General features: G+C 41.0%; 1 protein-coding gene across 1 annotated transcript; it reads left to right on the top strand.

Annotated features, from left to right (window-relative positions):
* Window positions 1-3,424: 3,424 nt before the first annotated feature.
* Window positions 3,425-15,862, top strand: LOC133547397 (gastrula zinc finger protein XlCGF57.1-like). Its single transcript, XM_061893081.1, has 2 exons — window positions 3,425-3,562; window positions 11,693-15,862. The coding sequence occupies exon 2, from the start codon at window positions 11,743-11,745 to the stop codon at window positions 13,120-13,122; it is 1,380 nt and encodes a 459-aa protein (XP_061749065.1). The 5' UTR covers window positions 3,425-3,562; window positions 11,693-11,742; the 3' UTR covers window positions 13,123-15,862.
* The last annotated feature ends 3 nt before the right edge of the window (window positions 15,863-15,865 follow it).

Raw genomic sequence — 15,865 nt, 5'->3', positions numbered from 1 at the left:
AAGTCACATGGTATAATAATAATAATACATTTTATTTGGTATAGCGCTTTTCAGTGTACTCAAAGATGCTTTACAGGATGAAAAAATAATTACAAATATTATTATTATAATGACAGTAGAATATTATTGCAGTGGTCTATTTTGTGTTGGTGTCAACTTTATTAACAATAAATATAAATTATGTTTGCATGCACTTCTATTCCTTTGATAACATCCATCCATTTTCTACCGCTTGTCCCTATTTGGGGTTGCGAGGGGGGACAGGGGGTGTTGGAGCCTATCTCAGCTGCATTGGGTGGACATATCATGGAAATTAAATCAACTGATGTTTGTTATTATGAAAACACTATTTGCACAATTGTAAGCGATTAATGCTTATTCAGTCGGACTAAAATAAATATTTAATTAAATAAATGTTAAATATGAAAAATGGCTTTAATATACTGCACACAAATTGAATATGCATCAATATTTAGTTTGTAATCAAATCATGAGGTACCCAAATATTCTAATATATATATATATATATATATATATATATATATATATTAGGGCTGGGCAACGATTAAAAATTGTAATCGAAGTTAATCGCACTATTTCTCCGAGTAATCGCGATTAACTGCATTGTATACACAAAGCCCAATAATGAATTCAAAAGTAGTGTGTAGTGCACCTTTATTGGAATATTCTCTCACATGAACAAAAGCGCCAAAACATTTGTTGTGCAAACACAATTTAAATCAGTCCTTGTTAAACAGTAGCAGTTAAATAGCATATTTTATGAAAATCAACTCAAAAAATGTAAATACAAACATTTAAGCTAATTGCCACTGCCAGGGTATTTAAGTTATCCTGTTTGTTATGGAAAATAAATATAATCTACATACAAATCTCTGAGCCACAATCATAACATCTGAACAGGCAATTTCTGAGGTAACAGCAGAAACATTTTTTTTTATCAGGGTCTTATGTTTAAAAAACCTATATTATAGGTAGTGGGCTCTTTTAGGGAATTTTTGATCAAATTATCCGTAGTAGCAATATTAATAATGTTGTGTTTATTCTGCGTAGTGCACTTAAAATAATTAAGACCATATCTAGGAATTGATATGATGGGAATTTTCCGATTGTTTGCTTGGTGCTTTGATAAACTGAACGCATCATATACATGGTACTATATTGTGATGTTATGAGCCAGGGAAAAAAAGAACTACCCTACCCAGCATGCAACAGGAGTGACGAGCATGCGCGGTAGCCCGGTATAGGTTGTGTCGCCATGACGGAATCTTGTATGTTGTGATATGCACGCTCTGAAAGCAAACGTTAAGAACTCAGCCAACACTCCTCGTCTGCATTATTGATAAATAGACAGACAACACAAATACTCCGCTGCTTCACAGGCCGCTGGATGTAGCCGGCAAAGTATTCCCATGCTAGCTAGCCGGTCTAGCAAGCACACGTCATTCAGTCCAAAACGGCCCGATCTATCCACATCCAGAATTGTCTGGCGGTCGTAAGTGATCCCCAAGTGACCACGCTGTAAGCCAGCCATGAAATTTGCAGAATTGTCCGGTATTTTTGCCAAATGTTCCATCTTTACCAAGAGCCCCTCGACGCCGGGCGACGCCATCTTGTTACGAAAAGGCGTTAACAAAATAAAAGCATGTAAACAACATACGCAAATGTGAGATAAAATAATTGTCGGTGTTAATAGAGTGATGAATTAACTCGTAATTAATTTGCCCACCCCTAATATATATATATATATATATATATATATATATATATATATTCTCACGCCAGCACATTCCTTAAGGTGTGAGTGAGGTTCAAGCAACATACTATCACACGGCCACACTCGCTGGCACTTGTTACACGTGCTTCGCTGCACTTCTGTTTCTTGTCTGTTGGGCTAAAAATGTTGCTTTTGCAGAAGGAAAAACAAGGAGAGGATATTGTGCGTAAAAGTAAAGCCAACCGACCACAGCTCTGTAGTCCTGGTCACCGTTGACGTGAGGTGGGACTATTTTGGAGGTGCACGTCAAGGTTGGCTGGTAGGTTGGTAGTGGGAGGAGCCAGTTGGCGTCACTTGATGCTGCAGCACAATGAAACTTTTATACGTGCAGACTGACTTCATGCAGTCATGACGGTATTAAAATCCCAGCAGGAGGTTTTCTATAAGTTGTTACTTTTTAATCAATAATTAATGTAAATGCAGAAAACAGGATCAATGACACAATTCATAATAATCAATAACTGATGATTATTCCATGTGTAGAAGAACATCACCACAAAGTGGTGTCAGTCCACTTGGAAAATTTTATATTTGATAGACTAAACAACATTTGACACATCTGAGCTGAAGTTTGTTTGTGTTGTCTTGCGGACGTCCAACAGATGAACGCTCGTCAAGAAGAACGTCCCCTTCAGCAGCAGGAGGATCCACAGCCCCCCCACATTAAAGAGGAATAGGAGGAAGTGTGGATCAGTCAGGGGGGAGAGTGTCCTGTAGGGCAGGAGGAGGCTGATGTCAGCAAGTTTCCACTGACTGTTGTCTCTGTGAAGACTGAAGAGCATGAAGACAAACCACCTGAGTCCTCACAGCTTCATCACAGTCCAAGTAAGCACAACATCCACATATCATCTAATACAATGTTTGTGACACATGTTCATTCGGGGGACACATTTATCACTAAAGATGGAGATATATTTGCTTTTTAACACCACCATTTAAAAATGAATGCTCATCAATCATCAACAGTGTAATTGCTGGGGTGTAACCATGTGACCTAGAGGCCGTCCTCCTTACCTCACCTGGTCAAATGAAGGCAAACGTTCAATATGGCTTCTGTTCATCTACCTTAGCAGCACATATGTCAGCATATTTCAAAGGTTTAGTGATGAAGATAAGAGCTGTATACCAAGTACCATTTTTTTTTTTTTAGTACTGGTTCCTAAAGGCCTACTGAAAGCCACTACTAGCCACCACACAGTCTGATAGTTTATATATCAATGATGAAATATTAACATTGCAACACATGCCAATACGGCCTTTTTAGTTTACTAAATTGCAATTTTAAATTTCCCGGGAGTTTCGTCTTAAAAACGTTGTGTTACGATGACGTCTACGCAAGACGTCACGGGTTTATAGGAAGTATGAGCGCTGCACACACACACAGCTAAAAGTCGTCTGCTTTAACGGCATAATTACACAGTATTTTGGAGATCTGTGTTGCTGAATCTTTTGCAATTTGTTCAATTAATATTGGAGAAGTCACAGTAGAAAGATGGAGTTGGGAAGCTTTACCCTTTAGCCACACAAACACACGGTGATTCCTTGTTTAAAATTCCCGGAGGTGAAACTTTCCTATGGATCAGAGCGCGGTCAAGAGAACATGAATCACGACCACACGTCAACCAGCAGGTTTCGGTGAGATAATTGTGGTTAAAACGTCGCTTCTTACCGGAGAAAAGCTGAGCTTGTGCCATCCATAAAGCTGCCGTCAACTCCTCTGAGACACTGGCGTCAAGACACCCGTGGAGACACACCTCCGACTATCAGGTACTATTTAACTCACTAAAACACTAGCAACACAATAGAAAGATAAGGGATTTCCCAGAATTATCCTAGTAAATGTGTCTAAAAACATCAGAATCCGTCCCAATGCAATCGCGTTTTTTTTTTTTCTAGTCCGTCGCTATCAATATCTTCAACCACAAATCTTTCATCCTCACTCAAATTAAAGGGGAAATTGTCGTTTTCTCCTGTCCGAATAGCACTTTTTGTTGGAGGCTCCCATTAAAATCAATGTGAATATGTGAGGAGCCCCCACACTTGTGACGTCATCGTCTGCGACTTCCGGTAGAGTCAGGGCTTTTCTCTTAGCACCGAAAGTTGCAAACTTTATCGTGGATGTTCTCTACTAAATCCTTTCAGCAAAAATATGGCAATATCGCGAAATGATCAAGTATGACACATAGAATGGACCTGCTATCCCCGTTTAAATAAGAACATCTCATTTCAGTAGGCCTTTAATTATGTGGTCCATGAAGACCGTGAAGATTCTGGACTAACGACACAACTATTTGTATTTTTAATTCCAGCTGACTGAGGTAACTATGACACGTTGTCACATTGAGTTCAGCTGCCGCTGCTACACATTACAATCAGCTTTGAATAATGACAAATAAGGAAGCAACCAAAGTTTGATGTGTGTGTTATTGAGAAGAAGATGACATAACTGCATTTCACCTTGCACTGCACACATAGTTGACTTCTTTAAGACTTCAACCTCTTCTGCAAATAGGAATGCTATTTAAAATGCCTCTTTTCCACTTTTTTATTTCCACAAATGACATGTAGTACCGACAAGAGTACCGATAAATACTGGTATCGATAAGGAATATTGATTAGGGTATCATATCCATAAATCTATAAATTTACATCCCTACTGAAGATACAAGCCAGATATTGGTCTCAAGATGGCGGCGCCCTGCTCGGCTGCGGCTGCAGAGGCTCTTGGTAGTAATAGAACATTTTGGCAAATCTACCAGTAATTTCTGTGAATTTCATGGCTGGCTTCCAGCGTGGACACTCCGTAGTAACGTAGGACCGCCAGACAATTTTGGATGTGGATGGATCGGGCAGTATTAGACCGAAAGATGCGTATACGTTGGACCTCCTCGCTATCCTGGGAATACTACGCCGGCTACATCCAGCGGCCTGTGAGGCAGCGGAGCCTAGTACCAGAGGGGACCGCAGACAGAGGAGACATAAGCGGTGGGATCAGAAACAGAAACGGAGATGCCGAGCGGGGCTAACAACAAAGCTAAAGGCTAATCCTCACAGAACGCCGCTTCCTTCCATCCTGCTCTCAAATGTCCGCTCACTGGAGAACAAACTGGACTACCTGACGCTGGATTCATGTGCAAGACACTGCTGCTGGAATTTTAATTTTCCTGAAGGAACTCTCCTGAAGGAATCAATAAAGTACTATCTATTTATCTATTTATCTATCTAGATGAGAGACTGCTGCGCCATATTTCTCACAGAAACGTGGCTGAAACCATTCGTCCCGGGCGAGGCAGTTAGCATCGAGGAGCTAACTATGTTTCGGTCGGATAGGAGCAGCACTCTCACTGGTAAATCCCGAGGCGGTGGTGTTTGTATATACATCAATAACAACTGGTGCAACAACGGGAAGAACGTCTCATGTCACTGCTCTCCCGATGTAGAAATATTAACTATAAAATGCAGGCCATTTTATTTACCTCGAGAATTCAGTGCTATGATCTTCACAACAGTGTACATTCCCCCCAGTGCTCACACCAAAGAAGCTTTGAATGCTTTGTGCTGCTCCATCAATGAACTGCAAACTACACATCCAGAGGAAGTTTTCATCGTTGCAGGGGATTTTAATCAAGTTTACATGAAAACAGTTTTCCCTCATTTCCATCAATATGTGAATTTTGCAACCAGGGGTGGAAGCAAGCTGGACTTGGTTTATAGTAATATTAAACAGGCGTATAAAGCTGCACCACGTCCCCACCTGGGCTCCTCAGACCATCTATATGTGATGCTAATTCCTGCATACAAGCCTCTGCTGATCAGAAAGCAAGCTACAGTGAAGCAGGTGAGGACCTGGCCAGAGGGAGCAATGGAAGCATTACAAGACTGCTTCGGAACCACAGACTGGGACATGTTCAAGGCAGCCGTCACCGATAATCATAACACATGTGTGGAGGAGTATGCAAAGTCTGTGTCCGCATACATTCAGAAGTGCATGGAGGATGTCAGTGTGATCAGATTAGGGGCGGCATGGCGTAGTGGGTAGAGCGGCCGTGCCAGAAACCGGGGGGTTGCAGGTTCGCTTCCCACCTATTAACATCCAAATCGCTGCCGTTGTGTCCTTGGGCAGGACACTTCACCCTTGCCCGTGGTGCCGCTCACACTGGTGAATGAATGATGAATGAATGATTGGTGGTGGTAGGAGGGGCCGTAGGCGCAAATTGGCAGCCACGCTTCCGTTGGTCTACCCCAGGGCAGCTGTGGCTACAGATGTAGCTTACCACCACCAGGTGTGAATGAATGATGGCTTCCCACTTCTCTGTGAGCGCTTTGAGTATCTAACAATAGAAAAGCGCGATATAAATCGAATCCATTATTATTATTATTATTATTATTATTATCAAGAACATCCCCACACGGGCCAACGAGAAACTCTGGATGGATGAACAGTGAGGTACTGCGTGCAATGCTGAAGGCTCGGAACAAGGCGTTTAAGTCTAGCGACATGGTAGCAGTAAAAACAGCCAGAGCTAACCTGAACCGTGCCATTAAGGTTGCAAAGGTGCTCACAGTCAGAAAGTGCAGGACTTCTTCCAGAACCCCACGAACACTCGACAAATGTGGCAGGGCATACAGGTCATCACGGACTATAAAGCTGCCCCCCATCCCTGTGACAACAGTATCAGCTTCCTAAATGACCTAAACAACTACTTTGAAAGGTTTGAGGCACTTAACACCCCTCCGGCGAGAACATCCATCACTCCGGCGAGAAAAAACACCCCTCGCTCTGATGAGCAGCCGCTCAACTTGGACACAGCAGATGTCCTGAATACCCTGAGGAAAGTGAACCCCCGGACCTGATGACATTCCGGGCCAGGTGCTTCAGGGATGTGCAGACCAGTTGGCGGGGTTCTCACAGACATCTTCAACATCTCGCAGGGAGGTGGTGAAACATCTGGTTGACTGGTGCAGAACCAACAACCTGGTCCTGAACGTCGACAAGACCAAGGAGATCATCGTTGACTTCAGGAAGCACCGGTCCAGCCACACTTCACTCATCATCAACGGCACAGCGGTGGAGATGGTAAGCAGCACCAAGTTCCTGGGGGTGCAGATTACTGACAATATAACCTTGTCCCTACACACCGGAGATCTTGTAAAAAGAGCTCAGCAGCGCATGCACTTTTTGCGTCGGATGTAAAGAGCACAGCTCCCTCCCCCCATTCTCAGCACATTCTACAGAGGAACTATAGAGAGCCTGCTGACCAACAGCATCTCTGTCTGGACTGGAGCCTGCAATGGCTCAGACTGGAAGTCTCTCCAGAGAGTGGTGAGGACGACGGAAAAGATTATCAGGTACCTGAGGCAGAGCAACACCCCCAGAGCATGATTGACCCCCCACCATGCTTAACAGTAGGAATGGTGTTCTTCTCTTTGTAAGCTTCATTTTTTTCTCCTCCAGACATAACGTTGATTCATAGGCCCAAAGAGTTCCAGTTTTGTCTCATCACTCCATAGAACAGTTTCCTAAAACATTTGGGGTTTGTCCAGATGATTTTTTGGCATACTGGAGTCTATTTTTCTTGTGCCTGGTAGTCAGAAGTGGGGTGCGCCTGGGAGTTTTGGCATGGAGGCCTTCATCTCGTAGTGCGCGCCTTATTGTCTGGGACGAAACCTGCGTTCCCCCCTCTGCAATGTCCTGTTGTAGTTCCTCAGTTGTTACCCGGGGGTTTTTCATCACTGTACGCACACAGCATCCTCTTTCTACCACGCCCAGGTAGGGTTCCCACTGTGCCTTTAGCTTTAAACTTGCGAATTATGCTCCCAACTGTGTCTCTTGGAATGTGTAATGTCTTTGCTATTTTCTTATATCCATATCCTTTCTTATGAAGAGAAATGACCTCCTCTCTTGACTTCTTTGACCACTCCCTGGACTTCAGCATGTTGCAAATACACCATTGACCATCTACAAGAAGCTGAGCGTCAGTCTTTTTCAATCACTTTAATTGTTGCTCGTTATGGTTCTAATCACATCTACAGGTGTGTTCAACACCTGATTGAAAAGACCTTATTCAAATTCTGTTCTTAAGAGTTATGATCTGCAAGGGGTTGAATAATTTTGTCAATGAGATATTAAGAAAAATGTCCTTTTTTGGTATTTTGTAAAATACAGTGTTACGATTTGAGTTGCATTTATCTATTTGAAACATCTTTATTTGATATGACTATAAACAAAATACGGAATAAATGTCCAACTTTCTAAAACACCAAAATTGTGTGGCGGTTTAATAATTTGGATCACAACTGTATATCTGCACCTTATTGTTTTTTTTATCCTGCACTACCAAGAGATAATTCAACAAAATTGCGTTCTTATTTGTACTGTAAAGTTCAACTTTGAATGACAATAAAAAGGAAGTCTAAGTCTAAATATCTTATAAAAAAATAAAATCATTTTTTTATTTGGATTTAGTTACTTCTCCGCTGTCCATCAATGTCTCAACACCTTTGAGAGATGATTTAATCTAGTTCATTTCTACTAATTAGCTATGTTTTGTTGATATCAAACATCAGAATCAGACATACTTTATTAATCCCTGAGGGGAAATAAACATTTTCAGCACAATCCCATTCAAGGTCAGACAAACATTCCAGGGAGACAGAACAGGATCGCTGACGGGTCTGCCAACTTGCGGCGCCCCTTGCAAAAAAGGTGAGATACATACAGGTAAACAAGTGGGGGCAATGTGAGAAAACATTAAAAATCGGTCTCAGCCTGGGCCCCTGGAGAGGGGGTCCAGACTGAGGCCAAGGGAAAAAAACAACTTATAGCCCTAGCATACATCCCTCTTTCATGTGTAAGAGGGAAACATCAAAGAAGACAAAGGACATTAAAAGAGCAGAGCTGATGCAACCAGACACTTCTACATACATACATGAATAAAAAGTAAAAGAAACAAATACACTGTGGTGGCTTTTGCGGTGTCCCACACCATTGTCTGTTGGGGTGAAGGGAGCTTGGCCAGAGACGGGAGCAGACCCAACAAAGCAACCAAGAGAGCCGACTCCACTCTCGGCCGCCGACCAAGTCTCGGCCAGTGTCCAGTCCGGATGGATGAGTGAGGATATGTCCAAAGAGACCGAGGTGTCCGATACCTGCTCATTCAGCCAAGACACTGTGAAGCTTTTCCGTCCCGGCGCTCAGTGCTAGCTCCACAGTCCTGTCTCTTCATCTGCATCTCCTCCAGTCTCTCCAAACGGATTCTGGTGTGGCAGAAACCCAGCAGCTGGTCTCCATGGCCAAAACGCTCCAAGGAGGCAGATCCAGAAGTTCACAAAAAAGCTTCGCAGAAGTCACGAAAGTGCCACCCCTTGTCACACAGTCCCAAAGGGTCCGGACCAAAAGGCAAAAAAAAAAAAATATATATATATGTGTATATATATATATATATATATATATATATATATATATATATATATATATATGTATATATATATATATATATATATATATGTATATAAACACATGAAAAGAAGATGGAAACACAAAAGGATGACACAAGAGCACAGAGCTCCTGCCAACAGCAGCCACTACAGGGTCACCATCTTGGGGGGGGAATTGCAGCATACAAGCTACAACAACACAGAAATCGTAAAAGTTTCCTAAAGGAAAATGTTCATATTTAAATAAGTAGAGTAAATAAATCATAAACAGGATTTTACAGTTTAAATGCAAATGTTGATGCTCCTCTTAGACACTGTTCTTTGTTCTCTTTCGGGTGTACAAGCAGCTGTCTTGTTTGTATGTAAGTGTTTTACTGCTGTGTTTATTTTTTTCATGAGTTTTTGTATTGCTTCCCTGATGTACTGTATGGTTTTGACATCTTGAATGTCAACGTGGGGACTGATAAAATCCTCAGAGACATTATCAGAATATATGCAGGACAAAGTGTCATGTGACTGGGTAAATCTGGACTTTTCTAAAGCATTTGTTCGTCTAACTTGTGTATTGAAGAACATTTCCCTGAGCAGCAAGAGTGGACCTCAAGGATGGAGCAGAATCAGTCACAACCCCTTATATTAAAAAGGAAATGGAGGTTCTGCAGTACCCCAAGATTAAAGAGGAAGAGGATTCAAAGCAACCCCACATTAAAGGGAAGGAGGAGCCAGATAGCTCTCACATTAAGGAGAAAAATGAATCACAGCCCTCCCTTACCTTACAGAGAAAGAGGAGTCACAGCTCTACTCACAATAAAGAGGAAGAGTAGGACTCACTGACTTTTTGCTGCGTCAACACAGAAAAAGGTTAAGTGAAATAACTTAGATGTTAACTATCGGTCAATAATGCTTGTCTTTCTCTCAGACAGACAGGGCTTTACTGTCCGTAACACACACACGCACGCACGCACACATCGCAAAATGAGCTAACGTTACGCTAAAAGCTAATCAGCCTTCACCTCAAGGACTGTGAGCGAGCTGAGCTACCGCCTATACCTCCAGATCGTCAACGGGCTCATAGTGATGTTACAAGTAGTTGACTGGGAGGTGTTTATTATGATATGGGGATCGTCCGCTGCATTATGCTCACCTGCTGAACACCTTTCTGCTAACATGCACCGTCTCTCCTCTCTGCCTGCCTCTGCCGTGAGCCCTGATTCCATGCACTCTGAATACGCACTGCTGATTGGCTCTTACCGCTTTGCCTGTAACCAATCAGATGGTTGTGTGGGTGGGACAATGCTGGGGGCTGCAGAGACATAGTGACAGAGACAGAGGCAGTACGAAGCGTACCAGCTTGTTAAGACTTTAGTTTAGCACAAAATGATAATATCAATACGTCTAATGAAGTCAAATACAAATAAGGCAACAAGAGAAGTATCCTACACTTCTCTTTTGTAAAGTAAATGTGAACATGCGATACGGGCATCTACATCAACTATATGATTTGCCTGAGAAGCCGGACAGGACAAAAAAAAACAAAAATGTTTTGGTTTTTTTAAGACTTTAGTTTAGGCGGTGGGTAATGTGTTGATGTTGTTAAGGTGGCCTGGCAGTATAGCTCGGTTGGTAGAGCGGCCATGCCAGCAACTTGAGGGTTCCAGGTTCAATCCCAGCTTCTGCCATCTGAGCCATTGTGTCCTTGGGAAGGACACTTTACCCACCTGCTCCCAGTGCCACCCACATTGGTTTAAATGTACACTTCCACGTGATGTAGAACAGTAGTACCACATTTTAAACATACACACACATCTAAAGAATATAAAAATAAATATATTTGGTGGGCCAAACAAAATGACTCGGGGAAACAATGTTTGGTATGGGCCATATGACTTAAAATCTATATCTTAATAACAATATATGTCACGATATATCATTTGGTATATGATTGCTAATAAAAGAATTTCAAAATGGGTTACAAAAGCTCCTAATTTGGCAGCTGACATATGCAGTAACATATTGTGTCTTTTCTAATTGTATTAATTTGGCGAAACAATTATTATTAATGTACTTGTTTATTTACTGTTAATATCTGGTTGCTTTATTTGAGAAAATAATACTGGAAATGATGAAATATTTTACTGCATATTTCATCAACTAAATTAGGAGCCTGTGTAGCCTGTTTTAAAAAGGTTCTATTAATAATTCTATAAGAAATAATATATGACAGAATCAATTTTAAACCATCAACCGTCTATCCATAGTATAAAGTCCTGTTGTGCTGGTTTGTTTTTCCTTCCTGTGAATAATGTTGTAAAGAGCAGCGTGTTTGTGCGTCACTGAGATTTCAAGACAGTTCATACGATAACTTGTTTTTCCTAAGTGCATGTAAAAGTACTGAATGCATTGTGTGACTGAGCACAGATGGATGTTTCTAAAACGTGTTTGTCTTCTTGTGGCCTGCAGACGTCTGTGAAGAACATCTTCTCCCTGAGCAACAGAAGTGGAGCTTCAGGATGGAGCCACAGCCCTCCCACATTAAAAAGGAAAAGAAACACCCACTGATCCCCCATTTTAAAGCGGAAGAGGATGACCCACTGACCACTCACATCAAAGAGGAAGAGGAGGACTCATTGACCCCCAATTTTAAAAAGGAAGAGGAGAAGCCACTAATAACCCATTTTAAAGAGGAAGAGGAGGACCTACTGACCCCTTACTTTAAAGAGGAAGAGGAGGACTCATTGACCCCCAATTTTAAAAAGGAAGAGGAGAAGCCACTAATAACCCATTTTAAAGAGGAAGGGGAGGACCTACTGACCCCTCACTTTAAAGAGGAAGAGGAGGAGCAAGAGCCGCCGCACATTAAAGAGGAAGAGGAGGAAGAGGGCATCAGTCAGCCTAAATGGTTGGAGGAGTTCCCAGTGACTGGTGTCCCTGTGAAGAGTGAAGATGATGAGGTGAAAGGTGAAAGTGAGGAGAGGGGAGGGGGGGAGCCTCCAAGCAGCAGCTCAACACAACACATGACAACAGAAGCTGATGGAGACCACTGTGGAGGATCACAAGCAGACAAGCTCTTAGCTCCACTATCAGATAGTGAGGACACAACGTCACACTCTCCTGACACTGATGATGAAGACTCTAAAGATGATAAGACATGTCACACTGACAACACTCACTTCACATGTTCTCACTCTCACAAAACTTTTAAATACCATTGTCGTCTAAAATCACACATGAGAACACACACTGGAGAAAAACCTTTCTCTTGTTCAATCTGTGGTAAAGGTTTTACACAAAGTATCTATTTGAAAGTACACATGAGAACACACACTTGTGAAAAACGTTTTTCCTGTTCAACCTGTGGTAAAGGTTTTACACAAAGTCAGAGTTTGAAAATACATATTAGAACACACACTAGAGAAAAACCTTTTTCTTGTTCACTCTGTAGTAAAGGTTTTACACAAAGTATCAATTTGAAGGTACACATGAGAACACACACCAGTGAAAAACCTTTTTCCTGTTCAATCTGTGGTAAAGGTTTTAGAGAAAGTCAACATTTGAAAGTACACATGAGAACACACACTGGTGAAAAACCTTTTTCATGTTCAAACTGCGGTAAACATTTTACTCAGAGGCCAGATTTAAAAGTACACATGAGAACACACACTGGAGAAAAACCTTTTTCATGTTCTATCTGTGGTAAAGGTTTTACAAGAAGTCAACATTTGAAAGTACACATGAGAACACACACTGGAGAAAAACCTTTTTCATGTTCAATCTGCGGTAAAGATTTTACTCGAAGGGAAAATTTCAAAAAGCACATGAGAATACACACTGGAGAAAAACCTTTTCCTGTTCAATCTGCAGTAAATATTTTGCACAACGACACTATTTGAAAGAACACGTGAGAACACACACTGGAGAAAAACCTTTTACATGTTCAGTATTTTGTAAAAGTTTTTTACAAAGTCAGCATTTGAAAAGACACACGAGAAGACACCCAGGAGAGAAAGTGTTGAGTTGCAGTGTGTGTGGTGAAAGATTGTCTTCTAAGTACCAGTGTAAGAAACACAAGTGTGCTGGTGAGAACAGCAGCAGCAAATGAAACTGCAGGATTTGAAATAAACTGTCCAGACTTTAACTTTGACCTTCTAAAAACATCAGCACATAGTTTCTAAGATTTATAGATGAGGTATTTTAGATTATTGCCTTTTTTCAGTCAAGTACTACACATGACAAGTGTTTTTTAAAGTTGTTCATGAATTATCCCCCTTTTTTAGAATTCCTCAAACATTATCAATTTCAGAAAACATGGGAACGTTTGGAATGTTTGGGAAAAGTTAATTATGTACATCATCTCACAGAGCTTTACTGTACATCCATCCATTTGTTCTACCACTTGTCTCTTTCATTTTATATGTATAGCATTTAAGCACATACTTGTCCGCCAAAGGGTGTTGCGTTTTGGAGGAACTCCTTCTGTCAGAGTGCTGGTCACACTTCTTTTACTGCGGAAATCTACTCACAAAAACAATCCAAACAGTAGGAAACAAAAAATGATGGTGCGAAAAAGAGAAGACTAAATGTGCATTTTGGAAAAAATAACAAAAGCTACTTCTATACACAAATAAAGTCAACTTGGTTTGGAGTTACAAGACGTGCACACTACAAAACAACACCAAGATGGATGGCACTGGGAATGGCCAAGGTAGCAAAATACTCAAAGCATGTAATCAACTGGCGTGGAGTAGAATCGCCGAGTGCCATCCAGCTGTCAAGGTGCTGCTTAAGTAGCACCAGGGTCAATTGGAAGCAGCTGTGCACGTCCCACAACTCCGCCCACAAAGGCAACACAGGAACTCTAGGAGGAAGGAGAAATGTAAGAACAAGGTCAACTGCACCAAAAGACGAAAACTGACTGTTGGAGCCAAATTTCCTTATTTGCTTATATTGTTTTTATTTTGTTTTCTCTGATTGATAGCTGGCTTCAGTTCATGCTGAATGTCCCTTTCTGCAGATTGCTCCGCCCACTTCCTGTTGAGAACCAGGAAGTGTCGACAGGGATGGGACTGTTGCTATGGTGCGGTTGCCATGGTAGCCTCCTTTAATTGTGTTCAGCTGGGAACACTGGGGGGTGATTGCATGGAGGACAAACAGTTTTGGAGCGTGTGGTGTGGTGTGTGGTCAGGTCTCACTGCTGTGACAATGTGCCATTCAAGCCAAGGTCAGCATACATAATGTTCTAGAACCTACTTTTCATTTCATTTTGATAGCTTGGAATAAAGGGATTGTCATATCCAAACACATTTCTACAGTACTGGACATTCAATCATCAAACTGGTCAACACAGTATCAGTATCAGTATCAGCCCAAAGATAAGTGCTGTACAATGAGAATAAAATGCCTCGTAGCCGATTATACAAATGTGATCAATTCATCTTGATACTGTCCTGCCACAGTGAATAGGTTTCCCTTTTTAAAGGGCAAATTCCTCCCAGGGTCTTTTGTCCTAATGACTGTCTGGATAAAGTGAGGAGAATATAATTCAGGAAAACAATTTATTTTACTAATAAACTAGATTAAGTAACACATTTTTACAGTTAGCTAAATTGGACAGAACACCTGCATCATCTTCTCAACAACACCCACATTCTTACAAACAACATATTTAAGAATGGTGGTGTTAAATACAAAGTGCATTCAGATACAAACAATTATTTTTGATGTTTACTCTATTAAAGGACATATATGTGCACATGTATGCACTGATTAAAAATACAGAACAATAATGCCCACGTTTAGACTTTCTCCATCCAACGCCATCTTGCTTTCTCCTCTTTTCTATTTCCAGCAGACTAGTAGAACATCTTAGGTGTATTGCTGCCCTCCACAGTCTATTAACAAAATGTCTTCCTTCTGTCCTATGGCCCACACTGCAGACTTGGACACAAACAGGAGAGAAAGTAAAAAGCAGCTTTAAGGTCAAAACAAAATGTATGCATTCTTTCCAACGGCCGCTGGGTGGCAGCAGAGGCTCCATGTATTACCTGAAGAAACATTTGACTTCTGACCTTTCCACATTATTTCTCTCATCTTTACTGCTGGAGTTCAGCTCACTGAGGATGTAAGCTACATTTTGGTATCTTAACTATCTTTAATTATTCATAAACAGGCTTAAAACAAACCATTATTATCATTACTGCCTCATTTCCCCCCACTCTCTACTAATTAAAACTATTCTAGCACAAAAACATTCAGGATGTTCATACAAAAAATATTACACATCCCCAAACGTACCATTTTATTATGGTATTCATATAATATTACATTTAATATACACATGGTCATAACAGTGCTGACAATTTAAATTCCCTGTGGGGATTAATAAAGTATTTCTGATTCTGATCATTACATCACTCTCATAAAGCCTTTAATGCTGAATATGTTTTTTACCATAGCTCAGCTTCACAATGTTGGAATATTGACTGCTGATATTAACATTCTTCTATTGTTTAGAATATTACAGTCTACTCTTTTTCTTTGCTCAAATGAACAGGATGGAAGTGTCTTTAATTGTCACTACTGAGTGTAATTATGTATATAATAATCTTCATTACCGCTTGATTTAACTCTCATTTT

Source organism: Nerophis ophidion, unplaced genomic scaffold, assembly GCF_033978795.1.
Source record: "Nerophis ophidion isolate RoL-2023_Sa unplaced genomic scaffold, RoL_Noph_v1.0 HiC_scaffold_94, whole genome shotgun sequence".
In the NCBI taxonomy this organism is placed as follows: Eukaryota; Metazoa; Chordata; class Actinopteri; order Syngnathiformes; family Syngnathidae; genus Nerophis; species Nerophis ophidion.
This window is presented reverse-complemented; position numbering and strand designations above follow the sequence as displayed.